We start from the raw sequence: 15,402 nt of genomic DNA, 5'->3' as shown, positions 1-15,402 counted from the left end.
AATCAAATTAATGCCGCGATTTCAATATTCATAAGGATTCATTTTTAGGTGTCAATTTTGTACGTTTAAATGCTGAAAATACGTAAGTATTTGTACGTTTAGATGCTGAAAATACGTCAGTATTGTACGTTTTAGTGCCTGTAAAAACGTAAGTAAATGTACGTTTTATAGAACCACATGTTACGTAAAATACATATGAATTATCATGAGATCACGTTGGAACTTTAGCATGGCTATTAAAGGATAAGTTCATGCAAAAATTTAAATTGTCATCATTTATTCACCTTCGTGTTGTTCCAATAAAAAAAGAGCTGCTTTATTTCCAAACGATGGCAGTGCATACATACAACTTCAAGTCTCATGTTAGTTTATTGTGAAAAACAGACTGAAATTTAAGACATTAGTTGCTAATCTAAAGAGTTCACAGATCTTATTCCAACTTGTGTTCAATTAGAAAAATGCCATATTTAGATGTGTCACACCAGATTTGATGGCAAATGCCACTGGTTCTTGCATGGCAAGTGTCTTATTACAATAGGTTTGAATTTATTTAACTGCATGTGAGATTTTATAGCTATAGCAGAGGGGAAGATTATTAATATTACTTCAGATGATTAGGAATATAGTGCAAATTATATTTGTGAACTTTGATTAGAATAGTGAACGTCTTAAATTTTGGTCTGTTCTTCATACAAAAGTCATCATATGACTTCAGAAGACTTGCATGAGTTGTTTAGACTACTTTTATAATACGTTATTTTGTCATCTTTATTATTATTAACATTATTTTTTTTTATATATTTAGCTTAAGCTTTTTAAAACATTTCTTATTTTCATTTGTTTTTTTCATCTAATATTTATATTTTTACATCAATTATTGAATACGATTTTAATCATTCTAGTTAACAGTATCAACAGCGCTCAAAGTGAGCATCGGTCAATGTACATTAAGTTGCTTCTAATAAAATGACAAAACCAGGAATCCAAATGATGAATCTGATGATGAATCTGATGAATCCAAAATTACACACTAAAATGCACACTAAAATTATGAATACACCCATGTATCATTAGCTAAAGTCTGGTAAAAAGATGCACCTGTAAACTTTTGCACCGATTCACTCCAGAAAATCCAGCCTCCTCACCACCATCCTAAAATATATCTCATGTTTATTCAAGCTAGCGGTTTGAATCTCATGTTTGTTTTTCAGCCTTTTCCTCTTTCTCCTTTTATCGCGTGTACTGTGATTGCCCTTGGATCCCTTCGGGGTCTGATGTGCTGAGACACGCTCTCTTCAACACCTTTCCAGTGCCTGCAGTGGGGATGCCTTGGGTGGCGCCTGCTTGTCGAGACCTGTGACACCAGAGAGGCTCCTTGTAGGCGCCGTGACTTTACTTTTGCTCCGGGGCATCTGGAGTGTCATGGTGTCAAACAAGCAATTTATAATAACAGAAAAGAAAAAAAAAACGCTTGGTCCTTTCTCCCCAAGGCCATCCTAGACAACCCCCCACAGACTGGAGAGACGATGAAGGAGCGTCAGCAAAATACACAGTCTGACACATCCAGCCATCTTTCACTATGTGCTATAATGCTGGCTGCCTGCCTGCCCGACTGATACACATGAACATGTCAATATTGACTGCAACAGGTATATTCATTATGAAATGGTTGCAAAGAATACAGGTCTAGCAGCAGCGAGGCTGTGTTAATACCTCTCGTCACACAGTTACATTCCTGTCAGCAGGCCTATTTTGTTATGACTGACAAGAATTACGATTTGTAACTTACATGCTGTCATCTTAGCTGTCATGTTGATTTATAATCTTCTTTGGATTTTATAATTGAGAAACATTTATATGGGCCATTCTACAGAATTGGGGCAAACTGCTGTCCTGTCCCACAACCAAAAAAGCATTTACGTATTCAAATCTTAGATGTTTACTAAGGTCCATTTATTATCTATTGAAACCCACAATAATATATATAAAATCATCATTTAGTGCAGGGGTTTTCAACCTTTTAGGACATGCGCCCCCCAAGTTTGTCTAATTTCATGCCGTCAATAAGCGTGACCAGGGTTGCCAGGTTTTCACAAGAAAACCCGCCTAATTGCTACTCAAAACTAGCCCAAAACTACAAAACACGGCAAGTGTTAAAGTAGCCCAATTCCGCGGAAAAACCGTGCGTGACTGATACTCGAGCCAACTCTCCTCTAATTGTCGACTAGCAGTGGGAGTCAGATTGCCCCCTAGTGGATGGCTAAAGATTTGTTAACTCGTATTCATAAAATTCTCAAGGGAACGTCTCTGAATTAACTGATGCTGGCGCCCCCTTTGGCAGGTGCTGGCGCCCCACAGGTTGAAAACCCCTGATTTAGTGGGTACTTCCAATTGGCAGATTTGGAACCCTAACCCCTAAATTTGCTGAAAATGATATTGAAAAAAATATGTTCTGCATTTTCATGTCACTACCAAAACAGTGTGTTGTAGTCCATTGGCTGAGACTGATTTGAACTACACCCCTACATGTATGATCAGGAAATATTTATGTGTCACTCTCTCTCATATAGATACATGGTGAGTAGATAGGTCCCATTATTTTGAGGTAAATGTATTCAAAAGTATGAAAAATCTGTGTTTAACTTTAAAGAACGTCCCAACTGAAAGATGAACAAAGATGTTATGATAGTGTTTGGTTCAATGTAGGGCTGCACGATAAATCGCATGCGATATTTAACCACAGATCCGTTGTTCACTGACGAGCTGCGCAAAACCACGTTCATATTCGCGCGATTTTTTGCGCAGCTCGTCAGTGAACAACGGCTCTGTGTAGTTAATGCTGTTCAATGTGAAAGCACGCACGTGATGGAGATTTACCGCTGATTACAGAACCGGCTTTCTGACAAGATGCGCGTTAAATATCGCATGCGATTTATCGTGCAGCCCTAGTTCAATGTATTTTCAAACTAATGAATCCCAAGTGTGAAATCAGTATGATCAACTTTTTACAAAGAAAAATTGGATTTAAAATCTCATAAATCACACTTGAAATATTGTTAAAATTCGAATTGTTATTGATTTACCTCTGAAAACTTTTTAATAAAATAGAAAATATATATTTACAAGGAAGATGTAAGCAAAATCTTAATAGGTCAATATAACCCTTCTTACTAAATTATATAGTACTGTGTTTCGGTAGTGACAAATTTGGGGAGAGGATAAATATTCCAAAACCTTCTGAAAATGCAATATGAGAATTAACTGCACAATTACTAGAAATGTGTACCTTGGATATTATACAATTTGCATACATACAAAATTTGAGGAAAAAGATACAATATTATCTGTATCTGTTGTGTTGCACCTGCAGGTAGCCCTGCCCACTCTGAAATTTTATTGGATGAGGGCTGCCATAGTTTTGAATTTTGAATTTACCCTGTCTTTACTCTTAGTTTTACTAGTTTAGTGTTCAATAGTTTCTAGTATTTCTAGTATTTAGTTTAATTTTAGTATATGTCTCCTACCTGTAAAAGCAAGTTAAAATTATATCATTTTAAATAGTAGCCTAAAAATCCTCAGTGCTGTCTAGTGTTAACGATAATGTTATCTAGTTTTCATGATAATGCAGGTGGGTACTAAATGTACAATATATTCTGTATCCAAAAAAAGAAAAAAAAAAGAAATAAAATTCTTTTTTTTTTTACATTCATTGTAAAAAAAAAAAAAATTGCTCATCGCTTGAATATTGGTTAGGACACAGTGTAAAAGTCCATAATTTGGACTGCATTTTCAACTTTGGTAGAGCTAATCTAACATGTTGTTAATAATATCAAGGGAGCTTGAAGATTGTTTTATCTTGTTTTGCACTGTCAAAGCAAACATTTCCAAAGATTGTAATACATTCTTTCTGTAAACTAATGGTAGCTAGCAAAGCGTCTTCCTGAGATCCACACTTAGCACCATGCCAAGTGTGTTATCAGTGAGTTTTGTAAGCTTGTTGCTCAACCGCTTGTCAAAAGCTGAAGCTCAGGCAGTCCTTGACACTCAGGAGGCTGTAGTTGCTATGGTGCCAAATGGAGATCAACAGTACTTCACAAAATGAATCCAAGGCATTTCCTGAGGAAAACTTTGACTTCATGCTGTTTCCTCAAATGCTCAAATCTTAACACTGAAACTAGGTCACTATTATTTGTCAAATTCTAACTGATTATCAAATTACTTGCTGTTATGGAATACTACAGCCTTAAAGGCACAGGTCACCCAAAAATGCTCTTCAAAACATTTTCTTTCATGTTCCACATAAGAATAAATGCATACAGGTTTAGAATGACAAGGAGAGTAATATCTTTACAGCACTTTTCAATTTGATGTTTATTTGCATGCTGTAAAAAGTAACCCAGTTATTGATTTAATGTGCATTCACATAACTTTTTTTTTTTATTATTTGCGAAGCAGCATGACTCCCTGTAGCAGTCCTTCATTTACTGACATCTACTTTTTTTTTTTTTGAAATCCGTGTTTAGCATATCAGCAGAAGCACACACACTGGAAGACTGAGTCTCATTCGTCTGCAAAGAACATTTCCTTTGTGCACAGTGGCTGCTGAATCATTGAGGCTCCCTCAGCAGGCCTCTGATTTATGACCGTACAACATCGCTGTTTAGTCTTTGCATATATGCAATTACAGAAAAGATAAAAGAGAGAGAGGGAGAGGGTAGTTTAGGTTGAATGAAATCTTAAACGCTTTTTCATCAAATGGGGGAGAAAAAAATGGGGAACTGCTCCCAGAGGACAGTGACAAATGACTTCTCAGAACGATTTTCTTAAGTGGAATCAGAGAGAGTGCGAAATACTAAGACACAGAACAGATGTTTTAATGATGTAGAGGACACCAGTGGAAGTTCCTGTAGGACATAATAGTAGAAGAAGTGGTTTGGATAGTCTTTTATACTTGTGGTTAATGGGGAAAGATGTCAACTAGCTCTTGCAGCTGTTTTCACACTTTGTTAGGTTTGAATCGGAGTTCTCTTCAAGTTTTATTTTAGTATTTTGTTATATACCACTATACAATGTTGAATTAGCTTTTATTTTAATATTTTCTGTTGAATTTTAGTTTATTTTTTCAAAAATGTTCCTAAATAGTTCTCATTTCTTTTTATAATTTGTTTTATTTTAAGCTAGTAAGTTTATTACATAAAAGGAACACAACATTTTTGTTTAGCTTAAATATTTCATCTAATATTTACATTTTATTTCAGCATTTTTTTTTTTTTATTTAACAAAATATTCCTTAATAGTTTTAGTTTTTGTTACCAGTAAAAACAGTATGTTTTTTATATTTTTATCTGAAAGCTTCATTTCCATAGTCATTCGAGAATCACAGAGAGTTGTTTATGCAGCTAGTGGTCATTTTGAGGACCAGCTTTGGCATATCTTTACTTTTAATTTCGGTTTCTAAACTATATTGCAAGTGTATCGTATGATGTGCCAGGCCAAGTGAAAGCCGTATCAAATTTGAGCTCCAAAAACCTCTTGTACATGCCCAAGGGAAGCCATTCTGCACCCACCAAAACCAACAGTTAGCTTTTGCAAAACCCTCCCACACCTGGTCCTGTTTTGCCGTACATTGGCATAGCTTTCCTGTGAGTCGTGTAGTTCCACAAAAGAAAGGAAATTAAATTACATTCTACACTGTTATTTCATGCCGCCGTGGTACAGCGGGTTCTTGAAGTTACAAACTTCACAAAAGGCCACATGGTTATGTAAGGAAGAAAGCGTGCCAGATACAAGCCAACTTTTCGGGCATCACAGCAGCTTGTTTTTCTTGCATTACTTTTTCATACTGACACGTTCTGCTCGCTGCAGCCTGTTTGGAAAAACAACATGGCCGCTCGGCTCCCTCTTCCTAGCCGTGTGGGTTGAAAAAGCATTTTCTGTAAATGTTTAACCGGATGGGTAAACTGTGGACAGGTTTCAATCAATGTCAATGTCTTTGGGTTGTTTTCCCAGAATGCAGCGGGCCTCAGTTCATCCACAAATTGACCAGAGCTTACTGGTTACAAAAGCTTCATGTTGCGTGTCGCTGAGTGCATGTTTGTATATATCAGTAGATTGTGTACTGTAAACCAATACGACCGGTTATAATCCTGCCGTCAGACCTCTGCATTTTGATAAATCCTGGAGAGAGCCTGCAGTTTCAGCTCATTAGAGAAGTATGCATAGATTAAACCAAATCAGCAGTGATGGAGAAGATTTAAAGTGTTTGATTATGGGTGGTTGCATGCAACCAGAGCAGAACTGATCTTGAGTTTTTTTGTTTTTCAGTTTTCAGATAATAGTTACTGTGATTAAAAGTGCTGTAATTGAAAGCATTTTTTTAAATGTAATTTATTTATTCTTATTATTTAATTTTATTTATTTGTTTTTGCACGTCACACCATATATGCTGCTAATTTAAAAAAATAGTTATAAAAATCAATCAGGATACCCTGTTGTACTTGTTTTTGAATGCATCTGAAAAGCATCTTACGTGTAAAATCATATACAGAAAGTGTATTAAAATTAAAATTGAAAACAATTTTATTTGATTTTATTTATTTTTTGCATGTCGGACTATATATACTGTTTTTTTAATGTTAATATAATCATAAAACTGCATCAGGAGACCCTGTTTTGTTCCGTTTTGCTGTTTTTTTTTTTTAATGCATCATATGTGAATAGCATCTAAATGTACATTATATAGAGATTCTTGCTAGTTCGCGAGTGAAACATATGTTGGTTGTGCTCTACTAGATGAGACGTTTCCAATGATATATGTAAAGGTTATTCAATGTTTTTGCCCATTCCTATCATGATGATGTTCACATTTCACAGAAAATCAAATGAAGCTCATTTGTCAGAAAATTTAGTGGTAGGTAAGAGTTAGTCAGATTGTCTATATGCATTACAAAATTCATATTCTAGGTTTTGAGTCAAGTGGGTGTTTAAAAAAAAAAGCATTAGTTCTAGTTTAAAGAGTTGAAAACGTTGGTAATCAATATCGGTCCAGAAATTGAAATATAAACCATTTTCCCCCACTGAGCTCGTTGCAGTTTATTATACGATTGTATTTGTAATTTTTATGTATGATAGATGTAATGCTGTCTTAATGCAAATATTCTCATTTGAACAGGTTTTGTGCTAGAAGTATGTCTGTGATGCTGAGGTTTTGGAACAGAGTCAGTATGTAACTTCACAAGTGGCACTTGACTTTTCAACAGCGTGACATGCTTCCTTGGGAGAAGCGAGAGAAAAACCGGCCCAGGCCCTGAAAAGAGTTCCTGTCCACTCCCCAACCACACAGCCCACACACTAAGCCTTTGGAAAGAGAGAGGAACTGTGAGTGGGAAGTGTTGCTAGTGTAGGCCCAGGGATGAGAGTGTGGAACAGGGATGCTTCCGAGGATACGTAATGGCAGGTGTCTGCTGAAGCACGCCCGCCAATAATTTCTTCAATGAGGCAAACTCTGGCAAAGTCGCCCGCTATTTCAGACACTATTCTTAGGTCTGTTCCTGACAATTGGGCTTGAAACTTTAGACCACAGTATTTGGTGCTGGACAATGCTCAGAGCGATCACCCCCCCTTCAGATCTCTAGGCTTCCATACTCACCCTACGCTGACTTCATTCGATCGGCTCTGGGCTCGTGGCCTAAGGGTTCTGCTTTTTAATATTGATGGGCAAGACACAGAGCAGATCTGAATGCTTTCAAAGGGCCAGCTAGAGTCCAAGTGACCCACTCTGTGCAAGTGACGTTACCATAAGGGACACGCAACTAATTTGCCCCGTACAAAGTCCAAAAGTACATATTTGCTGTAACAGTTGGAATCAAATACATAGAGGTTTGTTCAGTGGTCTCTGTGCTTTGATGCGGCCCCCGGATTTAAGGGGTCAGAAGAATATGCTGTCTTATTGTCAGAGGACTTTTGTAGAGTCTTTGTTATTTGGTCCTTTTTTGAGCATAATGTGATGAAATGTTGTTGTTGTTGTAAATATATTTTAAAATTATTAGTAATTACTATTAATTAAAGGTGCAGCCCGTAAGTTTCGCCTCTTTGTCGCCATCTCTGTTTGAAACCTGCAATTGTAGTTATTTGCGGAGGTATTTTTTTAACGTGGGTCGTGCACCGGCATGGCTCCAGCACCGATAAATCTAATGTTTCGAGGAGTATGTGTGGCTGTCACTCACCGCACCGGTGTGGATATATTTACTGTACTTCAGAATCACAGATTCTAGCCTATATCTTGGAAGTATGACAAAAATACGAATTTTCACTAGATAGTGTCATCTGAATGAGTAAGTAACAAGTCTGACACTTTTGTTTTGACCAATTGAGGGAAAAAAGCATTACAATAAATCGTGCTACAATGGTGATTAAATCTAACGATCGGTTAGGTCATATCACATCAAACCGTGCAAATAATTATTAAAGTTATACTTTGTTCTCAAATTGTTCATGTTAGCAACATCAGCATTGCGTGACTACGTGTATGTAGTGTGTATTAGCGTTACATGTAGATTTCAATTTCTGTACAGTCTAATCTCTAATTGACTTAATATTCAAATTTCATATAAAGAAATTCTTTTAACCCAAAAAGCAAATTATTCTTCCTTAGAACTGGTTGTCTTTAAAATACAAAACTTGTGTAATCCCATGTAGGCTATCTGTAATCAGATGCACATTTAAAACCGGAATCTAATCTAATTTCAGTCACTTGTGTTTCATAAACACATAAACCTTCATGGATTAAAATCTGCCATCAAAATGATAAATTTAATTATTCTAGCTGCTGTGAGAAAAGACTATATTAACGATCCGCCACCTGCAGCATCCACACATGCGATAGCCTACTAACTTTGTTTACAGACCACTCAAATTAGAAAACATTGTTATAAGCTTACCGTTGTGAATCGGGCTAAGGTATCGCATTACCAATGGTTATTAAATCTAACGATCGTAAAGTTAGCTCAAATCACATCAAACCGTGCAAATTATTATTATTGTTATGCTTTGTTCTCAAATTGTTAATGTTAACAACATCAGCATTGCGTGACTACGTGTATGTAGTGTGTATTAGCGTTACATGTAGATTTCAATTTCTGTACAGTCTAATCTCTAATTGACTTAATATTCAAATTTCATATAAAGAAATTCTTTTAACCCAAAAAGCAAATTATTCTTCCTTAGAACTGGTTGTCTTTAAAATACAAAACTTGTGTAATCCCATGTAGGCTATCTGTAATCAGATGCACATTTAAAACCGGAATCTAATCTAATTTCAGTCACTTGTGTTTCATAAACACATAAACCTTCATGGATTAAAATCTGCCATCAAAATGATAAATTTAATTATTCTAGCTGCTGTGAGAAAAGACTATATTAACGATCCGCCACCTGCAGCATCCACACATGCGATAGCCTACTAACTTTGTTTACAGACCACTCAAATTAGAAAACATTGTTATAAGCTTACCGTTGTGAATCGGGCTAAGGTAAGGAGATAGTTTTGAACACTGGCTGGTTATGTACTTGCTCAAAAGTTACGGACTGCAGCTTTAAATATTAGTAATTATAAAGATATTTTTTCTTAAACGGATGGTTCAACCAAAAAGGAAAATTCTTTAATTCAAAACAATTTAGGCACTCTCACACTGTTTCAAACCTGTAAGACTTTCTTCTGTGCAACACAAAATAAGATTCTTTTTCATACAATGAACGTCATTTTTTTTGTAAACTATTCCTTTAAATAAGGATAAAAGTATTTTTGTTATTAGTAGTTCGCTTGTGATTCGCCAGGTACGTTTTGGCTTCAAAGGCACATATCTCTTCACAGGCCTCTATGACTATCTGAATCAAGAGCTGTCATTAATCCCAGCCTTTAACTTTCTCTCTGCCTTGCTTTGATGCGCTGCCAGAACACTGATCCTGGGTTTGCTTTCATTGACAAAAAGATAGCTTGCGGTCTTTGAAATGAGAGCAATAATCCAAATTTCTATAAATATGTCAATTTGTTATGCAGCGTCTAACCTAACAGGGTTGTGCAGCATTCACAATTTAATTGACAATAGCTTTTAAGAAGCTATTCAGTTCCTGAATTTGAATTTGAATTAAATTGAATTAAGTTGGCAGAATTCAAAATTCAAAGGAATGTATACAACAGCTGTAAGTGCAATATATTTATTTGCATATGTATGTACTATTTATTTATTTATTTATACAAATAATCGACGTTAAATTCATGGGTCATGATGGAAGAATCTGTAGTAGTTTACAGAAAATGTATATTTTTATTTATTTATTTGTTATGTTTTGCTGTAAAACTAGTATTGGAATTCCTCTGTTTGGTTATGCTGAACTTGTCATTTTAATTCATTAAATTCCCCCTTAACATCCTGTATGCCAGTTTCAGCTCATGAATTGAAAGAGAGCCAATAAAAGTTTGCCCAAATCCTTTAACCTACCCTTCCCTTCATTAGGAGAATTAAATGGCACGCGGTCCCCTCCAGTGAAAAAGCCTGGCAAAGAAAACAACTACCAGCACATCAAGGAAATTGCTGTGAAGCAGCATCTCAGCAACAAGAGGACCAGGATGTACAGCCCCCAGGATGATCCCAAAACACCTCACCCCAGACAGGTGAGTGTCCCGCTGTGAAGAATCACAGGGCAACACAGCGAATATTAGACCTATAAATATAAAAATCTGTATTCACCTTGAATGTCATTGTGTTCAGTACGGCAGTGCCCTCTTCTGGTTATCAAACTAACACACCACATACACAACGCCACAGGCTCACGCAACACACACACACACACACACGCGCTATGACATAGATACTCTCTTTTCTGTATCAGCTAAACATTTAATTTTCTTAACACAGTCTTCTGGGGTTCAGATTTACGGTATGTCCTTTGTACAACCCTCTATATTTGATGTTGCTATAATCCTGTGGTCTGAGGTTGTTTGTCAGTGTATAATTTATTGCTTCAGTATGTTATTTTCGTGATTGGAGCTGTGCAAAAACTGCTGTAAGCTGATTTTTGGGTGTTTTTCGTATTAAACCTGTTTCTGGTGCCATTTCCACTATGTTTTCAGTCAAAAACATATGATCATTTCCTTAGTTACCTAATTAACCAGTGATTTCTGGTGTCTAAAACATTGCCCGGTGATAGCATACAGTCGCATTGGGATTGCCAAGGCAGAACAAATGGCTGCCGTCTCCGCTGAAACAAGGAATGAGCCAGTGCTTGTCAAATTTGGCCATCACGCAAATCCACAGAGAGTTAATTAACTTTTCTTGGATTTGTACCATGCTTTACCTGGACTCTTAAATCCTTAGCCAAGTGACCACTGCAACACCCCAATCAGCATCTCTTTCTGGCATCATTTGATGTTTTGAGCCAATAGACAAATTGTCTTGCTTATTTACTTCAGTTGGCAAGTCATTTTTCTTTCTTTTCTTTTTTTTTAAGTACAACTTGAAGTAAATGGCAGTTCTGGTAGTTTTCTTAGTAGCTCAGATGTAGGGCTTGTTTTGCATGACATCTTTATATGATCTAGACTGTTTGCTTTACGTTGTCATATTAGCATATCCGCACCATTTAAAGGACGCTTTAAGCGCATCGATCTGGAAAACAGGCCTACATAGACTCATATTTTCCTCCTTATTGAACGTATTCTATAGCCACTATTGGGCAAGAAATAGCTCAAGAAAAAGACAATCGATGCGACCATAAACAAACAGCAGCGGAGACAACAATAGCTGTACTATGAAGCACACTGGGTTTAGTTTGGCCGACCTGAAAGCAATAGTAACTACGGCTAAATGATATGTTGATAAAGCAAATGGATGTTGGAAAGTACCATAAAAAGGTAGATGCAATAAAAAGAAGAAGCCAAAGCAATAAAAATTCAAACCAGTGATAATGGTAGGGTAATAAAAAGCCAAACCGAAAAAACAAGTTTTCTGTGGGGGTCATAAATCAGTAGCGTAACCATCACGTATCCCATGAAAAGCAGACATTCAAGGAGAATGTCAGGGTGACGGCATGTCCGATGACAGCAGGAGACTGTTCACTGCTTTGTGATGGAGCACTTTTCATCCGCACGATACGGATAAGATCCCTGGCAGGCCCTCTTCCCCCAGTGCCCTCTTATCCTGGGCCAAGCAGGGAGCAGCCATCATGAGAGATATTGGGAAAAAGAGAAGGAACAGGAGACAGGAATGGTCTTTGATGCCGATGCCTGTCCTTGCGGAGAGGTGGGGAGGCAGAACTAAGCCAGCAAATTAGCTCGAGTACGAGATTTATATCAGCCACACAAATGTTTCATGAGGCCGCCGGCCTGCTGTTTATCTCACTCTCCTTATATGAGTGTTTCTTTGAGGAGTTTTATTAAAACTAACTTTTTGTTATATTACGTTATATTTTTGTTTTATGTTACATTAACTGTATCTTTTACCATATTTTGCTATGCCTTCGTCACTTACTTTTGCTACTTTTCAAATGCAGGTTTTATTTATCATTCACAACCCACATTTTCCTCTGATAAAGTTTTTTTTCAGATGTTACTGTACTTGTTTTGCAATGTACATCTCACTTGTCAACAGCATATTTTTAAATTGAAAGATTTCTGATGTCTAAAGCAGCCTTAGCACAGCATACACACTTTTTTTTATTTTTTTTTATACATCATTTCTGTCTGTAATCTTGTGAATTTAATGTAAACATTGTGAAAATATTACAGTATTGTGTGTATTTAGGTATTTAGACAAAGGAGATTGACAAAATAAACTAGTGAGTGTGTAAAAATGTGGTTCAATATGTTTTAAGAGTTGAAGAAATACTCAAATACATGTTTGTTTGATTGTGTGTGTGTGTGTGTGCTTGTTTATGTGGTTTATGAGGACACAAATTTGTATAATGACATGGGGATGACAGAGGTATTACAATATGAAAGTGATTCATAAGGACACTTTTTGTGTCCCCGTAATTCAAAAGACTTAAAAAAACATACTTAATTGTGTTTTATGAAAATCTAAAAATGCACAAAGTTTCCTATGAGGGGTGGGTTGGGTAGGGTTGGTGTAAGGCGATATAAAATACCATTTGTACAGTATAAAAACCATTACGCCTATGGAGAGTCCCCATAAACCATAAAAACCAATGTGTGTGTGTGTGTTTGGTCTTACAGAGCCAGTGTCAACAGGAGCTGGACAGAGTTTTGGAGAACATCTCCCGAATGTCGTTCCATGACAACAAGGGACCTTTGGAAAATCTTTATGACCTGAAGTTCCCCAACTGTGACAAGACAGGACAGTACAACCTTAAGCAGGTGAAAAGACCAATATTTGACTCAACTTTTCAAAGACATCATCATGGTCGGAAATTAGCAGCTTTGGTAGCTGAAATAGTTTTTCTTTTGAAGTCTTCTTGTCCATTTTCAATTTGAGACATTTTGCAGGTCACTTGCCGCATTGGCCGGGAGATTAGCACAAAAAGTACTCGCATTTGGATGGCAGCGGGTGTTAATTTCACTATAGGGAAATAGGAATATGAGACATTGCACAACCTTTCAATCTGCAGCACCCCGCTGTTTTATTATCGAATTCCATGTGGAAGGTTCAATAAAGAGTCAAAGATGGAGCCAAAGAGAAACTGTGTATAAAACATTCTCTTCAGAAGGCTGTTTTACCAAAGCCAAGGCAACCGTATCTGAGCTGAGAGTTACAAGCTAATGAAAATTTTGCTGACCGACTGACCTGTCTCTTGGGTGACTTGCCTTGGTTTTTAGAGACATCAGAGGAAAGGAGAATGACAAACTCAATCTTTTATATCTCAATGTCTTTCTTACTCATCTTTTACATGCTGATGAGATGAAATGGGAAACATTTTTTACAGTCTTTTTGGATCTCGGGTTCTGATGTCACACGTCCGCATAGGAGTTTCATAAGAAGTCTTTTAATGGCTCAAACTGTATATTTGTAAAGATACCAATGTCTGCAAGTAGACGTCTGAGATCTCAATATAAACTCTCATGACTAAATGATCAGATTATTCGTATATCTGCATTAATTTTTATAATTCTCTTACTGTATATGTGGAGTTTTCATATGCTGTATGTATGTATATGTATATATACATATAGCTAAGTATACACTAAATAAAATGTTTTATAAAATAGGGTTATTGACTTCTAAACCCATTTTGTCTGTTGTCTAGGCTTTGACATTTTGCTGACAGAGCTTGCTAACTGAAACCTTCATGAGTTAAGAATTATGTTCACAATTATGATATAATATTTCTGTGTCCTGGCATGACATGTTGCAGCTTAAACCAGGACAAACGTGTCCCGGAGAAGTAAACGGGTATGTTGTTTTGACACGAAAACCCTGTTCCCAGGGCTCAAAACAGTGTACCTCACCACACTTAATTGTATTGCAGTCATCCTGTTCCTTTTGCAATTATTGTAACTGTCAGTTTTTGTTCTTTGCCATTGGAGGACAAAATTGAGAATCTGTTTTTTGCCTATTTTGGGTCTCAGCGTCAGCCATGTCCAGTTCAATTATGACCTGATTTTGGGAGTGCTCAGTAGGGGTCAATGAGACGTGCTGGGCCAAATGAGGCGGGAGGGCTGTTTTGGGGTAGCGCCTCCACCCCGTACTCGCCCAAGAGCTTCATTAAGCCCCCAACACCCACCGTTTCCCCACTCGTCTCTCATCATCTTCTCTCTCTCTTGTGTTCCAGTGCAACATGTCCAGCCATGGACAGAGGGGTGAGTGTTGGTGCGTCAACCCCTACACTGGTGTCCAGATACCCTCGTCCCCCAAAGTGAGGGGGGACCCCAACTGCAGCCAGTACTACGGTGGTCCCGAGCTGGAACCGCCCACCAGCGAGCAGAAATAGACGCACCCTAGCCCTTAAGGGAGACGCCCCCGGGTCGCAAACGAGGAGAGTTAAAGCGAGTGCAAGAGCGATGTGCATGTGTGTAATTCTGTACGTGTATGTGTATGTATACTTTCGCAATAGTATGATCTGTATTGTCGATAGGGGTGTGGAAAGTCACATGCCAGCAAAGACAAGCAAGTCAAGGACAGGTAGTTAAACCTCCCCCTTCTCAAATCCAGATAACTGTACTCCAAATTTAACTCTGAGTGATTGTTTTTTTCTGCCTATTTATAGGCTCGTCCGGTGCCTTTTAATCTTGTGACTGAATCTGGTTGCAGAGAGTTTCTTATACAGCATTTGCAGCTGTTCGGTGTGAAGATGTGTCCCTTTAATTCACCCTTTTGTCTTTCGAGACCCAATAAAAATGGTGGCGTGTTTTTTTGTACCATTGGTTGCCAAAAACAAACAGCAACTGCAAAT

General features: G+C 37.3%; 1 protein-coding gene across 1 annotated transcript in view; it reads left to right on the top strand.

Moving 5' to 3' along the window:
• LOC107719878 (insulin-like growth factor-binding protein 2-B) overlaps positions 1-15,402 on the top strand; it is a 22,257-nt gene extending 6,855 nt beyond the window's left edge. The window contains exons 2-4 of the mRNA XM_016527421.1: positions 10,515-10,672; positions 13,229-13,369; positions 14,782-15,402. Coding sequence (XP_016382907.1) covers positions 10,515-10,672; positions 13,229-13,369; positions 14,782-14,940 — 458 coding nt within the window. The 3' untranslated portion in view covers positions 14,941-15,402. The remainder of the gene's footprint in view (positions 1-10,514; positions 10,673-13,228; positions 13,370-14,781) is intronic.

The sequence above is a fragment of the Sinocyclocheilus rhinocerous genome, unplaced genomic scaffold, assembly GCF_001515625.1.
Source record: "Sinocyclocheilus rhinocerous isolate Xijiao unplaced genomic scaffold, SAMN03320098_v1.1 scaffold841, whole genome shotgun sequence".
In the NCBI taxonomy this organism is placed as follows: Eukaryota; Metazoa; Chordata; class Actinopteri; order Cypriniformes; family Cyprinidae; genus Sinocyclocheilus; species Sinocyclocheilus rhinocerous.
Note: the sequence above shows the minus strand (reverse complement) of the source record. Positions and strands in the feature narration are given on the sequence as shown.